The following is a 22,368-nucleotide window of genomic DNA, read 5'->3' on the forward strand; positions in this document are numbered from 1 at the left end:
CTGGGGCAGCCTCTACAGAGGGCACTGGGGCAGCCTCTACAGAGGGCACTGGGGCAGCCTCTACAGAGGGCACTGGGGCAGCCTCTACAGAGGGCACTGGGGCAGCCTCTACAGAGGGCACTGGGGCAGCCTCTACAGAGGGCACTGGGGCATTATCTACAAGTGGGTGTGTGACAGTATCTGAAGAGGACACTGGCATTATCTAGGGGTGTGTTCCATTATCTACAGAGGGCACAGTGGCCTTATCTACAGAGGGCACTGTGGCCTTATCTAGGGGTGTGTTGCATTATCCACAGAGGGCCCTGCGGCAGCATCCACAGAGGGCCCTGCGGCAGCATCCACAGAGGGCACTGCGGCAGCATCCACAGAGGGCACTGCGGCACTATCTAAAAAGGGGCTGCCCAATCTTGACGTGTGCTAACTGAGCCGCCGGACTGCGTTTGGCGACACTTAAACAGGAAAGCTGGATTGTTGAAATAAAAACGTGGAGAAATATCTCAAATTTTAAACCTAGCGCTATTATTATAGTAATGTAGTATTATTATTCTAGTAATATAGTGTTATAGTAGTTCAAATAACTAATTGATTAACAATAATTTTGTATTGTATCAAATTTGAAAGTAATGCGGCCCGTCAACTTCCCATTTTTTCTATATGCGGCCCACTTACCCGGCCGAGTTTGAGACCCCTGCTCTACATGGTACTGTTTGTAGCAGTCTGTCGGTAGTCTCCGTACAGGCTGTCACAAAATAGCCAGTGTCTGCTGACCGGTTTCCAAGCAAAAGTAAGGGAGTTGTATTTTAGGAATGCTTACAACGCAATTCCTTATAACGGTATTTAGTAAAAAAAAACAAAACAAAAAAAGCATTGACAGATGCCACTGTATGGCATCCATCTGAGACATCTGTGTAGGTGGGGAGCTATTCCCGTCGTATACGTTAAACGGAAGCCATAAATATGATGTATACAGGTCCTAAGTTAGGCCTAATTCTCCTCTGTTAGGCGGAATTCACACGACAGGGATTCCAGGCCGGGTGCCGGCCGTTCATAAATCGGCCGGCACCCGGCTGCATCAGGAATAATAGACCCCTAATGGGGCTATTCACACGACCGATTTTTTGACGGCCGGGAAAACCGGCCGTCAAAAAATAGGACATGCTCTATTTTCGGCCGGGTGCCCGGCTCCCATAGAAGTCTATGGGGCCGGGTAATACCCGGCCATCACCGGAATGTGTCCCGAGTGATGGCCGGGTCTACCGTCGCTCGCGCACTCTCTCTCCTCCTCAGAGTGCAGAGTGCATGTGAGGAGGAGGAGGAGGGTCTTTTATTGCTCGCTGTAGGAGTCGGAATCCCCAATCCCCGGCCGGGGATTGGGGATTCCGCTACAGGAGAAGTGCGTGACTACACTGTCCAGATATGGACACAGCGAAGTCACTCACTTCTGCAGCGGAATCCCCGACTCTATGGCCGGGGATGCCGCTACAGGAGAAGTGCATGACTACACTGTCCATATATGGACACAGCGAAGTCACGCACTTCTGCAGCGGAATCCCCGACTCTATGGCCGGGGATGCCGCTACAGGAGAAGTGAGTGACTACACTGTCCATATATGGACACCTCAAAGTCACGTACTTCTGCAGCGGAATCCCCGACTATGGCCGGGGATGCCGCTACAGGAGAAGTGCATGACTACACTGTCCATATATGGACACAGCAAAGTCACGTACTTCTGCAGCGCAATCCCCGACTCTATGGCCGGGGATTCCGCTACAGGAGAAGTGAGTGACTACACTGTCCATATATGGACACAGTGACGTCACTCACTTCTGAAGCGAATTCCCGACCTGTGGCAGGGAATTCCTCTTCAGGAGAATTCAGTGACTACACTGTCCATATATGGACATTGAAGTCAGTGACTTCTCCTGGAAGGGGGGGGGATGGGTGGGATCACCTACAGGGGACTTGGTGGCATCGCCTACAGGGGGCAGGGTGGCATCGCCTACAGGGGGCAGGGTGGCATCGCCTACAGGGGGCAGGGTGGCATCGCCTACAGGGGGCAGGGTGGCATCGCCTACAGGGGGCAGGGTGGCATCGCCTACAGGGGGCAGGGTGGCATCGCCTACAGGGGGCAGGGTGGCATCGCCTACAGGGGGCAGGGTGGGTGGCATCGCCTACAGGGGGCAGGGTGGGTGGCATCGCCTACAGGGGGCTGGTGGGTGGCATCGCCTACAGGGGGCTGGGTGGCATTACCTACCAGGGGGGCTGTGGCATTATCTACAAAGGGCTGTGTGTGGCAACAAATTTAAATGAAATTCATCCGATTTTAAAACGGACAGGGGAAAAAACGGATGCAAATCGGCCGGTAAAAACGGCAACTCGGCCCGGAACGGAACGGATGCAAATCGGATGCAAACCGGCCGGGAAAATCGGCCAAAAACGGCCGATTTTCCCGGCCAACACTCGGACCCTGTCGTGTGAATGAGGCCTTAGGGGCCTCCATCGAAGGTACTGGCGAAAAAAATACCAGAAACCATAGCACACCATCCATTAAAAAGTCAAATGTCGAAATCCATTAAAGTCAATGTGTTCCGTCGGGCGCCCGTTGTTCATCGTAGCCTGCGCTTCCTGCATTTTCATTGTTCTGCTACTCTGAAATTTCTGAACGCTAATGTGAACAGGGCCTGAACTGCTGGGATTTAAGTTCCTATGACTCTCTGTAGATTATTGGCATCTGATGTTATAGATCTTGTGATGTGGACACAAGGCTATGATATATATATATGTTCTGCACTTTGCTCTGTGACCTAGTCTGAGACGGGTACACCATGTGCAAGGTTCACGGGGAAGGTCATATGCTATCGTTACATAAAGAAATCTCAACAATTCCATGCGCTCATGTTTATCACGTGACAGCGCAGACTGCAGAGTCGCTATTACATCACAGCCATTGTTGCACAGCTCTTGGAAAGCGATGATATTATTTTTGTTGTAGAGAAAGTACGTCTTGCCAGAATGCATACAAGGAAGGTTAGGGTGGGGAAGTTTTTCTTGTGTAGTCTTTCAACTTTATGAAAAACTACCATCTGAACCACCTTTTATGGAGATGAGCTGTATAAGGGAGAGTGGGGACCCCCATAGCAGAAATCGCAGGGGTCTGGTAGCTGTGTGTGGTATTCAAAGGCGTATCTTGAAGCTAAGGCAAAATCTATAAAGGCCCCCAAACTCATGTCTTGTATAGCACTGCTGTTCTCTTACATGGCAGAGGTACTATTGGGCCCCCAGGCACCAGAGCAGTTGCAATCTCAGCACGCCCTATAGTTACGCCTGTTGTGCGGTTATGTCCCTTCATTATGCCATTGTTTCTCGCTTACTTATTTTCTAACTTTTCTGGGATAGAATAGGGGTTTGGGCTCGGTGTGGGCTCATGCACGCAGGCAAAGATTTTTTATTTTTTTTGTCCAAATTCTATCCACAATTTTGTAGATAGCACACAGACCCATTTATTTCTATGGAGCCATGGACTTCACGTGATGTTTATGGGATCCGTGTAGGGGCCACGAATCTGCGTTGCAAAAACTCAGGACAAGTCATTTTACGGTACGGATTTGCGGCTTGACATACTGGTGACAAAATTTTTTTCTTTTTGTGGATCCTGATCACACATGGATGCACAACGGAAGTTTTTTGTAGACAAATGGTCGTTTGCAATAGGCTTTTGATATGGAGCTGGCTGTAGCTGGACCTTCTCTCATGGAGCCCTTATGCCGGTCTAATTAACGGGAAACGTTTATTTGCGCCAAACCTGTTAAAGGCGCTTGCGTCTTAATAAATTTGAGTTTTTGATGGAGTAAACAGCTTAGTAAATGTGAGCCATAATCTATAAGCCATTGGCTTCAGATATCGGAGCGTATGTGCCATATGGACGTAAAGGGGGCTATGGTTATGCCCACTTCTAGGGAATCTGCAGGCTGACAGATAAGCGGACGCACTCTTTTATAAATGTGTCCTGCCACCTACCAATAGACAATTCACACACGACACTTATTAATTGTTCCCTAAAAGTAATGTACTGTTCAGACCGCTGCACGCCGGAGGCCGTATAGTTACTCCTCTTTATGAAATGTACGCGGCTCTATATGCGGTTTTGTTTCTACCTTTCTCATATATACTTTTTTATTCCTTCACATGCAGCTCATTAATACAGGCCAGGCGATGTACAAGAGATCTATATAGAGGTCTGTACATATGTGACGTTTATACAGCCTGTATAGATGGGCTTATATCAACTGTGTATAATAAATATAATTGTGACGACATCGCTTCATTACAAATATAAATACGTGTACGCGGAGATATATAAAAATTGGTACAAAGAAAAAGTGGAGCAGTTGCCCATAGCAACCCATGAGATTAGTTTTCATTTTCAGGGCCTCTGAAGAATGAGCTGGAATCTGGTTGCTGTGGACTATTGTGTAAGTAGTAAAACACAAAATCCATACAAATTTGGTATCGTTGCAATCGTAACAACCCGCTGAATAAAGTTAGTGTTATTTATACCACACGGGAAACGGCGTAGATTTAGGACGCAAAAGAGTGGCAAAATTTCAGGTTTTTTTCTATCAAAAAAAAAAAGTTAATACAAATTAATCAATAAATAATATGTACCCCAAAATGGTGCTATTAAAAATACAAAATGTCCCTTATACAGCTATGCCTGCGCAAAAATAAAAAAGTTATAGCTCTTGGAATGCGACGATGGAAAAACGTAAAAAATACCATGGTCATTAAGGTTTAAAATAGGCTGGTCATTAAGGGGTTAATGCATTTAATGACCTGCAACCAATCACATTGCAGCTCTTATTTCCGTCAGGCCCTTTGGAAAATGAAAGTATCAATCTGTTTAGTTGTCAGGGTAACCTTTTGCTTTTGGGAGATTTATCAAAACAAATACAATGTGTTTAACTACAGTGGGAACTGGAGGATGTTTGTATATGAAGTATATTGATTATTGCCTCTAATGTAATATGGTAAATTTGAACCCCTTAAAGGGGTTGTCCACGACCAGTCAACTGATGGCCTATCCACAGGATAGGTCATCCGTATATGATCGGTGGGGGTCCTACACATGGTCCCCGCACTGATCAGTTGCTCCGACCGCCTCCAAGCATTGGACGTCCATGCCGGAAGCAGATGGATCTGGTCATGGAATAACGGCCGTGCTGCAGTTCTGCAGAACCATCTGCTTCCGGCGGCAACTACCGCATACCCTTCAAAACATCCGGCAGCCGATCGGTGGGGGGTCAGTGTGTCTGACTCCACCATTCATATACTGATGACCTATCCTGTGGATAGGTCATCAGTTGTCTGGTCGTGTACAACCCCCTTTAACTACCAGGCCTATTTTGGCCTATTAAGGGGTTGTCCAGGTTTGGGGCTATTTTTTATACTGATGCCCTATCCATAGGATAGGTAATCAGTATATGATCGTGGGGGTCCGACACCCGGGTGCTGCACTGATCAGCTGTTGCGGCTGCCTCCAGGCGCCGGAAGCTATGCAGTGGGCAGTGCCGGAAGCAGAAGTCTTTGACAAGTGAATAGGAGAAGAGCTGCAGTAACCCTACACGGCCGCTATGCAGTGGTCGGGAGCTATTCCTGGCGTGTACGTTAAACGTAGGCCAAAATCGTGATGTGCACAGAGCCATAAGCCATATGTGTAATTTATTTCCTGTTCTGTGGCATATAGCAAGATAATGATCACTGGCCCTTGTGATAAAATAAAAAGAAAAGGCACAGGAAAGATGAATCTGCACCTGCAGAATAGAGATAACATATAAAGTGAGAATTCTGTTTTTTGTTCGGATGTGCGCTGCCAAGCCCATAATTGTGTTCTTGATGTAACCTTCATATTAAGCCCCGCCGGAGCAAGCCGCAATTACAGAAAAGCTGGTTTCATTGCTGTTTGATCCCTATTCTTCATGGCATACATGCAGGTCTGTGATATAGGATATTACCTGGAAGAACCAGCTTGAATTCCGAACAGTTGGAGTTGGTCAGATGAGGCTTTTTCTGTGTATTGATTCTACTGCCTATATTAACTTATAAAGCTGGCCTTACGTGTGGTGGGATCATGTCAAAATTTGTATGATCCACACCCATCTAGTGTCTTGGCTGAGGCTTGCCGGCAGGGAAACGAGGATCTTTTCCTGTCCAATCCTTTGTTCCCTTTGAAGATCAGCAGTTCCAGCAATGTCTGGCAGATGCTTATCCCCTGCTCCCTTCCTATTTAGCCAATCCAATAATTTTCCTGTTGGCCACATGCTCGTTCAGCCAATAGCTATCCCCCCTTATTTGTCAGAATGTGCTAGCTTTCATTTCATATACCGTATATATATTTTTGGTGCAAAGGGAAAGTATAGCAGTTGTTCATGAATCCTGTTTCAAGGCTCTTTAGAAAGTTGGGCATTGACTTACAGGGCAGCTACCTATAGGGGGCACTTGAGGGACAGGATTTTTTGTTTTTTTTCTGTGGGAGAGCGGTTTTACACACAGAGCAATTGCACTAATGACTCCCTACTAGCTGGATCTCTGCAAGGAGAATCCGTACCGTCTGTTTTTGCTACGTTTTGTTGTACCTTTAGCGTGTACATCGGGAAAACTCCCAGACGCACATGCTAATCCTGTCCATAGGGCTAATTTAGCCCGACTGAGGCCAAATGAATGTCTTTTTGGCCTCCATCTGGCTGGTATACGTCCGTATACCTTTCTTGGGGCGATGGAATAGCATCGTAGACTACACTTTTCCAACCCGAGGGATCCCACAAAAAAAGTATGCCGTGTGGTAATATTCCCCCATTCCTCCATGTGTTTCTAGGATCACATTGACCTAGATTTACTCAAGCCACGTGATCCGGAGCAAGGCAACGGTTGTAACACATAGCCGCAGCCTCTCTAAGATCAGAGAAATTTCTTGTTCCAGTCGTTCAACCCTTTGTATGTTGCATTCAATGCTGGTCGCGGCATATAAAGTGCTCTTATTTGGGCAGACAGCCCAATGTCCTTTGAATAACTCCAGGGCTGTCTGACCATATTCCCTGTTAGGGCATAAATTGAAAGCCCCCATCCCCTATAGGATTAAGAAAAAGTTATGCTACATTTTTTTAAAAAAAATATGCATATTTGGTATCTGCACAACCATAACAACCTGTGCAATACATTTATAACATAATTTAAGATTTTGGTGTATGGTGTAAAAAATAAAAACTGCATCGGAATTGTTTTTTGGTTTTTTTTCTTCGTTGCCCAAAAAAAATTCATAGAAATTAACCCCTTAGTGACCAGCCCATTTTAGGCCTTAATGACCAAGCTATTTTATTCGTTTTTCTATAGTCTCATTCAAAGAGCTATAACTTTTTTATTTTTTCGTCTACATAGCTGTATGAGGACTTGTTTTTTGCGGGATTAGTTGTGCTTTTTAATAGCACCATTTTTGAGTACATATAATTTTTATATTAAGGCCTCATGCACACGACCGTAGTGTTTTTCTGGTCCGCAAATTCCAGGACCGTGTTCCGTGAAATGTCATCCGCAGTTCATCCGTATGTCCTCCGCAGTTCATCCGTATGTAATCCGCAAAATGCGGATGAAAAAAAAAAAGCCTAGGTAAAACATGATGACGACAGAACTCATTCCCGGTCGTCGCCTAGCAACACTTCCGCAAATCCGCAAAACTGCGGATGACACACGGAGGTGTATCCGCAATTTCCACGGGCCCATTGACTTCTATTGGCATGTCCGCACCGCATTTGCGGCCCATAATAAGACATGTCCGGAGTTTCTGCGGCACGGATGTGCGGACATGCGGAGAGCCGTGAAAACACGGATAGTGGGTATGGCCACATAGAAATGAATGGGTCCGCAATTAACCCGTGGATTTGCGGTTGAATTGCGGACGCAAAAACACGGTCGTGTGCATGAGGCCTAACTTTTATTAACCTTTTTGTGGGGGATTATAAAAAAAAACCTGAAATTCCGCCATTGTTCTATGCGTTTTTAAATTGACGCCGTTCACTGTGCGACGTAAATAACATGTTACCTTTATTCTATGGGTCGGTACGATTACGGGGATACCACATATGTAGAGGTTTTTTTATGTTTTACGACTTTTGCACAATAAAAACACTTTTGAACTAAAATTATCTGTTTTTGCATCATCGCTTTGCAAGAGCCGTAATTTTTTTATTTTTCCATCAATGTAGTGATTTTTTGGGCTTGTTTTCTGCGGGACAAGACGTAGTTTTGAATGGTACTGTTTTGGGGTGCATGGGACTTATTGATTCATTTTTATTATGACTTTTTTTGGGGGGCAATGGAAAAAAATAAAAATTTCACCATGGTTCTTTGCGTTTTTTTTTTTTACGGTGTTCACTTTGCGGTTTAAATTACATATTAACTTTATTAATGGAGTCATTACGGTCGCGGCGATACCACATATGTGTACTTTTTTTTTTTTTTTTACACTTTTACTAAATAAAACCACTTTTTATGGAAAAAAATGGTTTTACTTATTTTTTTACTGTACTTTTTATTAATAATCTTTCACTTTGATGACTTATTTTATTAGTCCCACTAGGGGACTTTACTGTGCGATATTCCGATCGCTGCTATAATTCTCTGGTATACTTCGTATACCAGAGCATTATTGCCTGTCAGTGTAAATCTGACAGGCAATCTGTTAGGACGTGCCTCCGGCGCGTCCTAACAGGCATATGTCCAGGGCAGACCTGGGGGCTTTTATCAGTCCCCCGGCTGCCATGACACCCCATCGGAGACCCGCGATTGCATTCGCGGGCCGCCGATGGGTGACAGAGGGAGCTCACTCCCTCTGTAAACAAAGTTAAATGCCGCGGTCGCTATTGACGGCGGCATTTAACGGGTTAAACGGCCGCAATCGAAGTAAACTTCGATCGCGGGCGTTGGAGCAGGAGCTCAGCTGTCATCAGACAGCAGAGCCCCGGCTCCTGCCTGCACGGGAGACCCGTGCAGGACTTAGACTAGGCTGACGTGAAAAGGCGTCAGCCTAGCCTAAAGCCCATTAGTGACCGACGTAAAAAGGCGTATTAGTGGTCACTAAGGGGTTAAACACTAATTCATGTGTACCAAACAATGGCACATGAAGTATAACTTGTCCTGAAAAAACAAAGCTTAATACAGCTACGTCAAACAAAAAATACTAAAGTTATGACCGTTGGAATACGAAGAGGCAAAAAAAAAAAATCTTATCCTCAAGGCCAAAATTGGCCCATCCTCAAGGGGTTCAATATTCTACTGTTTTGTCTGCACTGCTCTTTTGCAGACCTATATGTCTCCATGGTTACAGACTACAAACAAACCCTGTAGTCTGATCTTCCAGTCCTGTGTTACTTCACTTCCCCTCCCCCTTCCTTGTTAACCTACAGACATGCCTAAAATTTTAATTGGATATTTTAGGGAGGAAATCCATACAGAATGTGTCTAGATATTTGTTTCCACGTGTGCCTCATGGCAGGTCATATGCATTCCTGTAATTTATGGTTAATCTTGAATTATTTTCAGTGAGCAAATTTAATTTACACCGTGTGTTTGTTCTGGAAAGCCCAACAATGACCAGAACTAGTCATGAGTCACAAGTGATACGATTTACACAAGGTCAAGTTGCTAGGCTTTTGTTTAAGAAATGAGCCCATTACCTGGCTTTCACAGTGATGAGATTAGAAATGGTTGACGTCAGCAGTGTGGTGTGGGTGCAACTGTGCGGAGAACTTTATACCTTGTCTGTTCTCACATGTCCTTCTTTGAACCAGTCTATACAGACCCTTTACTTTTACATTTAAACAGTTATGATTTGTGTTAAGGGGGTAGTCTGGTTACGAACACCCATTTTCAAATCCATTATTGGGGAATTCAGAATTGATTGAGGGGGTTCTATAATTCAGAACCTTCATTAATTAGCCAGAGTGTAAAAGATTACTACCAGCATTCCTCACTTTGGAGGAGCCGACACAGCACGTCCATGTGTTACACGGACTGTCTATTGATTTTTTTTGGGCAACTGTGTAATACTTCATTCCTCCTGTGGTGGCACTGCAGGGAAGATGAACTCTTGCTACTGGGTTTCCTCACAGATTACAGCTGATCCTTGGGGTCCAGCAATGAAACTTCCTGTGATCAGCTTATTGTCAAGGGATACTTAAAGAGGCTCTGTCACCAGATTTTGCAACCCCTATCTGCTATTGCAGCAGATAGGCGCTGCAATGTAGATTACAGTAACGTTTTTATTTTTAAAAAACGAGCATTTTTGGCCAAGTTATGACCATTTTTGTAGTTATGCAAATGAGGCTTGCAAAAGTCCAAGTGGGTGTGTTTAAAAGTAAAAGTCCAAGTGGGTGTGTATTATGTGCGTACATCGGGGCGTTTTTAATACTTTTACTAGCTGGGCGCTCTGAAGAGAAGTATCATCCACTTCTCTTCACAACGCCCAGCTTCTGACAGTGCAGATCTGTGACGTCACTCACAGGTCCTGCATCGTGTCGGCCACATCGGCACCAGAGGCTACATTTGATTCTGCAGCAGCATCAGCGTTTGCAGGTAAGTCGATCTTACCTGCAAACGCTGATGCTGCTGCAGAATCAACTGTAGCCTCTGGTGCCGATGTGGCCGACACGATGCAGGACCTGTGAGTGACGTCACAGATCTGCACGGTCAGAAGCTGGGCGTTGTGAAGAGAAGTGGATGATACTTCTCTTCAGAGCGCCCAGCTAGTAAAAGTATTAAAAACGCCCCGATGTACGCACGTAATACACGCCCACTTGGACTTTTACTTTTAAACACACCCACTTGGACTTTTGCAAGCCTCATTTGCATAACTACAAAAATGGTCATAACTTGGCCAAAAATGCTCGTTTTTTAAAAATAAAAACGTTACTGTAATCTACATTGCAGCGCCTATCTGCTGCAATAGCAGATAGGGGTTGCAAAATCTGGTGACAGAGCCTCTTTAAAGAGGCTCTGTCACCACATTATAAGTGGCCTATCTTGTACATAATGTGATCGGCGCTGTAATGTAGATTACAGCAGTGTTTTTTATTTAGAAAAACTCAATTTTGACGGAGTTATGACCTATTTTAGGTTAATGCTTATGAGTTTCTTAATGGACAACTGGGCGTGTTTTACTTTTTGACCAAGTGGGCGTTGTACAGAGGAGTGTATGACGCTGAACAATCAGTGACCAATCAGCGTCATACACTTCTCCCCATTCATTTACACAGCACATAGTGATATAGCTATATCGCTATGTGCAACCACATAAACACACTATAACGTGACTGAAGTGTCCTGACAGTGAATATACATTACCTCCAGCCAGGACGTGATGTCTATTCAGAATCCTGACACTTCTGTAGCGTTTGTTTGAGATTTACAGCAAGGCAAACGTAATCTCGTTTTAAATGACAGGTTACATCATAATCTCGCGAGATTACGCTTGCCTTGCTGTAAATCTCAAACAAACGCTACAGAAGTGTCAGGATTCTGAATAGACATCACGTCCTGGCTGGAGGTAATGTATATTCACTGTCAAGACACTTGAGTAACGTGTTAGTGTGTGTGTGTGTGTGTGTATGTGACTGCAAAAAGTGATGTAATAAGTTCACCATATGCTATGTAAATGAGGGAGCAGTGTATGACGCTGATTGGTCAGCGTCATACACTCCTCTGTACAACGCCCACTTTGTCAAAAAGTAAAACACGCCCAGTTGTCCATTAAGAAACTCATTAGCATAAAGCTAATATAGGTCATAACTCCGTCAAAAATTATCATTTTTCTAAATAAAAAAACACTGTGTAATCTACATTACAGTGCCGATCACATTATGTAGAAGATAGGCCACTTTTAATGTGGTGACAGATCCTCTTGAAGAGGTTTGTAGGCTTTGTACGTTCCCTTTTTGTTAAGTGTCCCGATCTCGCCATTATTTATGGATCGGGAGAGGGGTTGTAGTTATACCGTTGTCCCTCAATTACTGCTACAGGCAGGAATCAAGATATGGGAGACTTTTTATCCCTCTCCCATTTCAGTCACTGTCCCAGGGTCCGCTCTCCCATTTCAGTCACTGTCCCAGGGTACACTTCTCTGTACAACACCAACTTGGTCAAAAGTAAAAACACGCCCAGTTGGTCTTTAAGAAACTAATTAGCATAAATCTAAAATTGCTCAAAAATGATCGTTTTTCAAAATAAAAACCACTGCTGTTATCTACATTACAGCGCCGATCAGGCTATGTAGGAGACAGGGCACTTATAATCTGGTGACAGAGCCTCTTTAAAGAGGCTCTGTCACCAGATTTTGCAACCCCTATCTGCTATTGCAGCAGATAGGCGCTGCAATGTAGATTACAGTAACGTTTTTATTTTTAAAAAAACGAGCATTTTTGGCCAAGTTATGACCATTTTTGTATTTATGCAAATGAGGCTTGCAAAAGTACAACTGGGCGTGTTTAAAAGTACAAGTGGGCGTGTATTATGTGCGTACATCGGGGCGTTTTTACTACTTTTACTAGCTGGGCGTTCTGACGAGAAGTATCATCCACTTCTCTTCAGAACGCCCAGCTTCTGGCAGTGCAGACACAGCCGTGTTCTCGAGAGATCACGCTGTGTCGCCACTCACAGGTCCTGCATCGTGTCAGACGAGCGAGGACACATCGGCACCAGAGGCTACATTTGATTCTGCAGCAGCATCGGCGTTTGCAGGTAAGTCGATGTAGCTACTTACCTGCAAACGCTGATGCTGCTGCAGAATCAACTGTAGCCTCTGGTGCCGATGTGTCCTCGCTCGTCTGACACGATGCAGGACCTGTGAGTGACGACACAGCGTGATCTCTCGAGAACACGCGGTGTGTCTGCACTGCCAGAAGCTGGGCGTTCTGAAGAGAAGTGGATGATACTTCTCGTCAGAACGCCCAGCTAGTAAAAGTAGTAAACACGCCCCGATGTACGCACAAAATACACGCCCAGTTGGACTTTTACTTTTAAACACGCCCAGTTGTACTTTTGCAAGCCTCATTTGCATAACTACAAAAATGGTCATAACTTGGCCAAAAATGCTCGTTTTTTAAAAAATAAAAACGTTACTGTAATCTACATTGCAGCGCCTATCTGCTGCAATAGCAGATAGGGGTTGCAAAATCTGGTGACAGAGCCTCTTTAAGAAGCTTCACTTGGGACAGGTTTGTTGTTCTGTCTCATTTCTATGGTGGTCTGAATGGGCTGGATAAATGTCGTCCTCTATGATCATCTCTCTGATCTCTTTGCGGTGCCTGAAGGACCTGCTCCTAATAAATGTTTTTTACATTAGACTGAGCGTTCTGATTTAATACTGTGCTTGTTTGAGGCCCTGTAGATCCTGATCTCCAGCCTCTCCCACTACTTGTTCTCTTCACGACTCCATGTGATTTATTTCGGGAAGGCGCATAAAATGTATCTCCTCAGCAGCATCTTTTACGACTCTAAACTATTGGGATTTCTAACCAGTTGTTCCCTATGACCGGGCTAGGTTTTATATATTTTGGTTATTTTCCAATCGTGCTGAGCTCTAATCTTTCTTTAATCTTTATCCCCTGGATTACCACAGAGAGCTGCCATCCAACACTGATTGACCTCTTTTTTTTTTTTCTTTTTTTTTTTTTTTTTATTATAATGTATTACATATTCCGCCTGTATACCACTGGATCTTTTTAATCTTTAAACCCTAGTCATAATTCAGCGGTCTTTTTAGATATTCAATGTCCTTCATTGTTCTCTAGTAGGGTAGACACGTATGGTCAGCATTTCTATACTTACTATGGGTAAAAGAGTAAGTGCCTGTCATTGATCCTTGTCTGCTCACTTTATGCTTAAAGATTAGTTGCCGCTAAAAATCCCAGAGCTTTCATATTCCTCCTCCTTCTTTACGCACAAGTAAAGTGGCGCGTACATCTCCTAGTCTTGATGAAAGACCAAACCAGGTTTTGAGATGTTTGAATGTAGCTTCTCTTTGACACCAGACATTCAAAATAGTCTCGGAAGCCAGACCTGAGGCAATCAATTGATGTCTGCCCTGAGATATAAGGGGGTCGTCTGTCATAAAACATCCCCTTTAAAACTGGCTATAGATGTAAGAGAGTTCTCGGCTGAACCGAGTGTGTATGGGCAGCATTATGTTACCAGTCAGATTGGATTGACTGAACATGCCTGCTGCCAGGCAATCTACTGTGTTCCCTGACAGCAGAGGTACATACACATTAGGTTCTGTTCACATCAAGTCAGAGGTATATGTCAGGAGTATTCCCCAACGTATTACCTCCAGCGTAAGGCTCCGACTTATGCCACTGTATAGCCATACGTCACCCATTGACTGCAATATTAAAATAAACTATATACGTTCTTCTGCAGTTTTCTACTGTATAGGAAAGAACAGTCAGCTGTGCTTTTCTAGAGTTAAAAAATGTAAAAAAAAAGGAGGTATGTGGACGCATACTACTTTGGCGGAGTTAAAAATGTAACCCTTTTGGCCTCCGTCGGCTGAATGGGGACCTATAGCTATGTTAGGTGACTGTAGGCATTGGTAGCTTTCTCGGTACATACACAGAATGTGTTCACGTAACGTGATGTCGCTAGATGCTTTGGCCATAGAGCAGTTGCTCTCCAGCTGTTTCAAAACTACAACACCCAGCATTTCCTGATGGCTCTAGGCTGTTCTAAATGGAAAAAAAAATAAGGAAAATTGAACCTTGTAGCCAGTTGCTCACTGGAAGTTTTTGCAACTTTTCAAAAGTTGGAAAAACTTTTACAAAAGTCAAAAAGACACATTCCTATGCTGGGTACACATAACACATTTGATTTTGCATTCCATTATTATTTAGCAGAAAACAAACCTTGTTTGAGGTCTGATGGGAAGCCCGGATTTTAGATTTACTTTTTTTTAGTTAAACCAAACCAGAATAAACACAAACGTTACATTGAGTAGTTTTTACTGCCTACGGCGGGGGCTTGTTATACAGGCAGGACACAGTTCCTAACAGTTGGCTTCTCTACAGTTTATAAGTAGCCGTTACTATGGATAAGGGTGGAGTGTGTCGGTTTCTGGTCTTCACTACCTTAGTGCTTTTTCGTTTTTTCCCCAGTTACATAATCTGGGGCTGCAGCTTCTAGAAATAGTTGGCTGAAGTCTAAGCTCTATGTAATAAGTAGGTGTGTTTTTGTTTTTTAACAGTTTTTAATGGATGTTAAAGTGATCATCTTATAGTCTGTCTTTATTAATGCACATAGAAGCTATTTATGACACTTCTAGATTATACGGGGCAGATCAGAATATGTGGACTAATGGTTTTCTGGACTTCCTGTTAGGATTGCCATTGAAGAACCCCAGCGTGAACCTCTACACCGCCTAAAATGTTCATATACTGATGGAAATTACAGTGAATAAAGGGGGATCCTGGAGAATGACTCTGTCCTGTCTCTATCTGGCTGCACTGTTCGATAAGATCAGAGGATCCTTGGTTTACCTATTAGATAAGAGCTTCTTGCACATGATCTGGATCATTGCACAATTCCTCTGGTAGAACAGACCGGCTACAAACAATACCTGATATGTGCCGTTCTATGAGTTTAGAGGCCTACATAGCCCAGTGATTGACTTTTTTTGAAAGGTAGATCCACAGCCTATCTTCAATAATAGTAACTGATAAATGTAATTGCAGGGGATGAGGTTAAGACTCTGTTCATCGTAGTGATTGTCTCTGCTCCGTTATTTTTACAGTAAAACGTACATAGGTTTTCTGTGAACTTATGATTTTGGGAAATCCCCTTTATCACCTATCGGATAGGTGAAAATTTTCTAATCGCTGGGACCCCACCCCCACTAAACATGAGAACAGGGGTACCGAACACCTTGTTCCCTCTCACTGCTCCACAAACGAAGAGAACATTGAATGGAGTAGTGGTCAAGCAATGGCAGAAACAGCCGAGTACAGCACTCGACTGCCGCTCCATTTAAGCTCCTTCTCTTTGCGAGGGCTGCAGTGAGGAGGATCTTGGGGTTTCGGGACCCCTGTTCTCACGATCGGTGAGGGTCCCACCGATCACAAAATGGTGATCTATCCCGTGGATAGGTAATATATTTGGGGAAAACCCTTTTAACGTTCCCGTTTAGGCTAATTACATTTTTCTGATGGCAAATGCCATCAGCATATCCGAACCACTAAGTAGAGGGGTAAATGGTTTGAGTGTAGTAGGTCACACCATCTGGGTAACTTATTTTTGGAGGAATACAGGCCCCGTTATAATTCAGTGATGTTTAACCAAGGATCCTCTTACACGTCCAGACATAGGGCGTGTAAATGAACGCCGATCAATGGCTCGTTTTCTTCTTTTTTTACAAGGAGCTATGTTTGGGGACGAGCGAACAATATTACGTATATTTCCATCATGTCGGCAGCACTTCTCCCTGTTTACATGGGGAAATGTGCAGCCGACAACGATAATATTCCTTGCAGCATAAACCATACAATCAGCCAATTAAATGCTCATTCATCGGCTGATCGTTGCCCTGTTTTTACATGGCAATGATCGGTAACGAGCGTTCTGTCTATGTTCGATAATTGGCCTGTGTAAAAGGGCCTTAACATTCAAAAAAAGTAACTTTATCTATGCAAATTGTGTGTAAGTTTACTACCACTAGGTGTCCCCCTTTCTGTAATATGCTATCCATCCTCTGTTGTCAAGCGAAATCCATCCCTAGTTACAGAGCAGAGGTGACGTACTGCAGAAAGTGGGGGGGGGGGGGTGTCACTTCACTGCCAGTCTATGCCGAGGGAAAGGGGGAGCAGACAGACACACAGTTGCTGCTGCCCATAAAAGTCTGGAGAGGGGTGGGAGGAGCAGAGTGAGTGTGAGAGAGCGAGAAAGAGACAGACATGCTGCTCATAGAAGTCTAAGTAGTGAGGAGCAGGTACAGAGTCAGAAAGATACACACAGATGTGCTCCAGTTTCCTGGTAAGTGTTACTGTGTCACCCCAGTGCTGGATTCTCAGCTACACTTCTCATTACAACTGTATGATCTCCTCCATGCTGTTGCAGCTTCTATGTATGTGATAGGAGACCAGGATTCTTCTATATCTATCTCTGTGTGCAGTGTATAGAAGATATGATAGCAGTTAGGCCCTGCCCGCTAGCTCAGAGACCACTGAGAATTAGAGCCTGCAGAAGGGAAAAGTGCTAATATACAAGTCATATAATGGCCAGATATAGTGTTGTTCCTCATGTACACACAAAAGACCGCTTATTCTAAAAAAGTTAGGTACACTTTAAAGAGGCTCTGTAACCACATTATACGTGCCCTATCTTCTACATAATGTGATCGGCACTGTAATGTAGACCTATTTTCGATTTATGCTAATGACTTTATTAATAGACAACTGGGTGTTTTTACTTTTTGACCAAGTGGGCGTTGTGGAGAGAAGTGTATGACGCTGACCAATCAGCGTCATACACTCCTCTCCATTCATGTACTCGGCAAATAGTGATCTTGCTAGATCATGATGTGCTGTCACTTACTTACACATTAACGTTACTGAAGTGTCGTGAGTGAATAGACATCGCTTCCAGCCAGGACGCGATGTCTTTTCCAAATCCCGACACTTTGGTAACATTTGTGTGGGACTTACAGCACAGCAAGCGTTATCTAGCAAGAGCACTATGTGCTGAGTACATGACTGGAGAGAAGCGTATGACGCTGATTGGTCAGGGTCATACACTTCTCTACACAACGCCCACTTGGTCAAAAAGTAAAAACACGCCCAGTTGTCTATTAAGAAAGTCATTAGCATAAATCGAAAATAGGTCATAACTCCGTCAAAATTCATAGTTTTTCTAAATAAACACTGCTGTAAACTACATTACAGCGCCGATCACAATATGTAGAGGATAGGCCACTTATAATGTGGTGACAGAGCCTCTTAAAGGTGTATAATTCTGCAACATCTGGAGTAGACCATTCACAGCTTTTTTTATTTTTGCCTGTTTTTCCTTTGGGCAGGGGATTGCTTGTACATTATGTTTCTTACCAGAAGGAGAAGAGATCCTTTCAAGTATTCTTAAACTATTCCTAAGGGCTTGACAATTACACAACTGTTTTACAGTCAAATGAGCTTGCATTTCTTGAGAGCACTGAGTGCTGGGAGGGATATTGAAGCAGAAGCCTCTTTTATTGCACGTGTGTCAGCAGTCTGGTGATTTAATGGTGTAAGACAGCAGCAACTGGCGTGGCCTCCGGAGACAGCTGGCCTGGGAGAAGACACTGCTGTCTGGCACATTACATCTTAAGCCTAGGCTGCCCGACCAGGCAGACTCCTGAGATAATTGGATGTGTCAGACCTCTCAATCCAACTCCAGCTGAAGACCGTACATGAAGACACGCAAAAACAATTGATTCCAGTTAACTAATTAGTGACAGTGTGAAAATGTGTAACTTTACCCAATATATTACTTTGGCTTGACTGAACCGCTGACTACGGCTTTGTGAAGTGAGACCGTATATTGGGTGGCGAGCCTTTGTTGGAAGATGCTGTGACTGCACTTGGCCGGGACAGTCTGTTTTCAGCTGCATGGCAAAGCCTCCCTTTGTGACCCATTAGAAAGCACAATCTCTGAGCTGATGCATATCGGATTGGACCAGACAGTCAGTCCGTGCCTTGGGGAGTAGCATGGTCTTTTACATCTTTGTGTGTAAGGATTTTTGCTCTTTGCAGCTGGTCAACAGGACAAAAAAAGCCCTCACAAAAGCTTTGCAGAGTTCCTTCCCTGCACATATGGATCAGGCTGACTAAGGATCAGGTTAACGCAGTCCTATATGTTACCTGCTGTACAAAGCAAAGCATTCCTATGCCTGTACACCTTCCCCCTGAGGGTTTACACTGGGCAGATTTCCATTGCAATAATTTCTGCAGCTGAAATCCATATCATATATCAGAAGTTTTTCTGTAAAAATCACACCCACAACGCCATTCGGATGTGTGGAAATTACGTTCGGCGCATTGAGTGGTATAACATACAGGGCAACATGAACCAATGAGCAAATTGTGTTGCGCATGCCTACTGCATTAGACCGCAGCAAAAGACATGTCAAAATAGTAATGTATGGTAAGATCGGCAGCAAATATTGTGATAAAAATGGCTTCAAGTCATGCATTTGGTTATATTAAAGGGGATGTCTGCTTTGGACTGTCCCTTTTTTTTTATTATATAGGACCTCCAATGATAAGTTGGTGACAGGGTGTCCTGTTTTTTGGTGCCCCCGTGATCAGCTGTAATCTGTGGGGGAATCTGGCAGCAAGTGTTCAATTCCCCTGCAGCACCACCACAGGAGCAATAAAGCATTACATGGTGCCCATTGAAATCAATAGGCTGTCTGTATAATGTATGGAAGTGTCAGGTCCCTTAGATGCTCATTGTAGCCGCTCTCTACTCTAAGGTTGGCTGCTTTTGTGGGCCAGAATACTGCAGATTTAGCTTTCCGTGCCAGTGCATATTCTGCAGACATACTCCCAACGTATACCTCTGGTGAGGTGTGAACAGAGCCTAGGTTAGCAGGACTGCTCACTTTGCTGTTTGATATATGTATCCCTGACCCAGTGAAGAGGACACATGCACAGTGTAAGCCATGGACAAGACTGTACTGTACACGTCCTATATCCATTTTGGCACATGTTCTAGAACGTTCTTCTTACTGATGACCCCAAGGCCTCGTGTAGATGGCCTTATTACAGCTCCGTACAACCTACCGAGTTACATGGAGCTCTAATATCATACCTGTAGAAGTGGATGGGGTCTTATGGTATCTCCATATGCCTCCAATTACTTGCCATGTTCTTTTAAGCAATGCTTTACGGAGGTGTACTCCCCTAGGGGAGAATATCTCCAGAATACAGCATCCTACAGAGCTGTAGAGACTCTGTTCTTCCATACGGTCCGACTGCACGGATCCTTGGACGCCCTACATGATGGACTGACACTGATCCTGTGGAAAATGACGAATATTTTTGCAGATGTGAAGACTCATCGAGATGGAATTTAAAAAAACAAAACAGAAATTCTGTTTAGTTGGTCTTCGGTGTGAGTTCTTCCCCTTACAACCATCTCTATCTGAGATTAATCGTTGATGAAACTGATATGCGTTAACAGTCACAAAGATTCTCTGGCTCCGGGCAATCTCTGTTCTCTGGAATTTCGCTGGACTTAATTCTGGATAATTTGTTTTCGTGCAAAACGAGCAGTTTACAAGAACAGTTACTTTTAGTCTGACTCCGACTTTTCCTTACTAGGGAGCAGCAAGAAACCATTGTCTAGGCTGCTTATATTTGTGTTTTGGTTTTATTACTTGATGCAAAATATCTCATATTGATTTGCTCCGTTTTTAATGTGTTTTTTTAAATTTTTTATGTCATGTCTTTCAGGAGCAGGCTCCAGTGCCCGTGTATCATCCCACGCCAAGTCAGACTCGACTAGCTACTCAACTGACAGAAGAGGAGCAGATCCGAATAGCGCAACGAATAGGTCTCATTCAGCACCTGCCCAAGGGAGTGTATGATCCCGGGAGAGATGGATCAGAGAAGAAGATAAGAGAGTGAGTTTTCTCAGACTTACCGTCTCCCCCCATATGTAGTATCTGTCAACCCAACATGTATAAACTGCCTTGATCTTTCATGGGCTCTATTTTAGACTGGCATCATGGGGCTCTTGTTGCCCCTGAAGGGCAGAATAGTTCTAATCTACCTGATTAAGGCCTCATTCACACAAACATATCTTTGTCCTCCCGTAAATACTGGCGTAAATACGGGTCCTTTGTCACACGTATTCGACCCGTATTGCACCAGTATTTACGGACCCATGCACGTAAATACGGGTCCGGTGTCACCCGTATTCCACCCGTATTTACGGGCACGTTTTCACTAGAAAATTGCACTGCAGTAATTGGCAGCCACTTCTCTCTATCAGTGCAGGATAGAGAGAAGGGACAGCCCTTTCTGCAATAAAAGCAAAAGAAATTCATACTTACCCGGCCGTTGTCTTGGTGACGCGTCCCTCTTTCGACATCCAGCCCGACCTCCCTGAATAACACGGCAGTCCATGTGACCGCTGCAGCCTGTGATTGGCTTCAGCGGTCTAATGGGCTGAAACGTCATCCCGGGAGGCCGCACTGGAGGAAGAAGCAGGGAGTTCTGGGTAAGTATGAACTTCTATTTTTTTTACAGGTTGATCTATATTGTGATCGGTAGTCACTGTTCAGGGTGCTGAAAGAGTTACTGTTGATCAGTTAACTCTTTCATCACCCTGGACAGTGACTATCCACTGACGTCGCCTAGCAACGCTCCCATAATTACGGGTGCGCACACGTAGTCACCCGTAATTACGGGAGTCCCATAGACTCCTATGGGCCTGCCCGTGCCATAATTATGGCCTAAAATAGGACATGTTCTATATTTTTCAATGGCTCGGGCACCTTCCCGTAAGCATACGGGGAGGTACCCGTGGCCAATAGAAGTCTATGGGCCCGTAATTACGGGCATTTTTACGTTCGTGTGCATGAGGCCTAACTCCTTGGTGCACAGTGATGTATCTTGTATGTCATGTTTTGCTTTGCCTAGAAGTCTCCATTACATACAGATCAACAGTGGGGTGACTGCTCTGATTGATGGCCGCACTCCGGCAGTAACAGCCGGGATCAGAGAAAACTTTGTACCCTAGTGTTTACTTAGAAGTAGTATAAAGAAAAGGAGGGGGCACGCTTTTTGTTTTCCCCTTGTCAGCCTGTCGCTGCTAATTTGTGGCAAAGTTTACGTGTTACATGTAGATTTTGACATGGATTGTGCTGCGGATTCACAGAAGATTTCACCCTATACATTGAAAGGGGGAAATTTAGGGGGAAATCTGCTGCAAATTTGAACGTGTGTGTGGATGGGTCGCTGATTTGCAATGCGGAATCCCCACCGCAAATCTGTCACATCTGATCATAAAAGTAAAGATCTTTGTTTCCCAACCCAATTCCTGACTCTACTAGTGCCAAGTATCTGCATCTCCCCCAACACATCTCAAAAAAGCTTACATTTAAACGGGGGTCCAGCCGCCCCCAAACACATTAGAACATCGGAAGATCACCTGGACTATTTTGGGATTGGATAACATTCGTGTCTGTGGGAAGCTTTATTCTTTAGACAAAAATGTTCTAGATGAACGTCAACCTACAGAATGGAGCCCCAAGCACAAAAGCAGGATGAGATCACATAGCCAGGTGTCTCCTG

The 22,368-nt window shown here is 44.3% G+C and overlaps 1 protein-coding gene across 1 annotated transcript in view; it reads left to right on the plus strand.

Annotated features, from left to right (window-relative positions):
- Positions 1 to 22,368, plus strand: part of RNF11 (ring finger protein 11) — a 44,242-nt gene that overhangs the window by 17,043 nt on the left and 4,831 nt on the right. The window contains exon 2 of the mRNA XM_075832980.1: positions 20,524 to 20,693. Coding sequence (XP_075689095.1) covers positions 20,524 to 20,693 — 170 coding nt within the window. The remainder of the gene's footprint in view (positions 1 to 20,523; positions 20,694 to 22,368) is intronic.

This window comes from Rhinoderma darwinii, chromosome 7 (genome assembly GCF_050947455.1).
Source record: "Rhinoderma darwinii isolate aRhiDar2 chromosome 7, aRhiDar2.hap1, whole genome shotgun sequence".
In the NCBI taxonomy this organism is placed as follows: domain Eukaryota; kingdom Metazoa; phylum Chordata; class Amphibia; order Anura; family Rhinodermatidae; genus Rhinoderma; species Rhinoderma darwinii.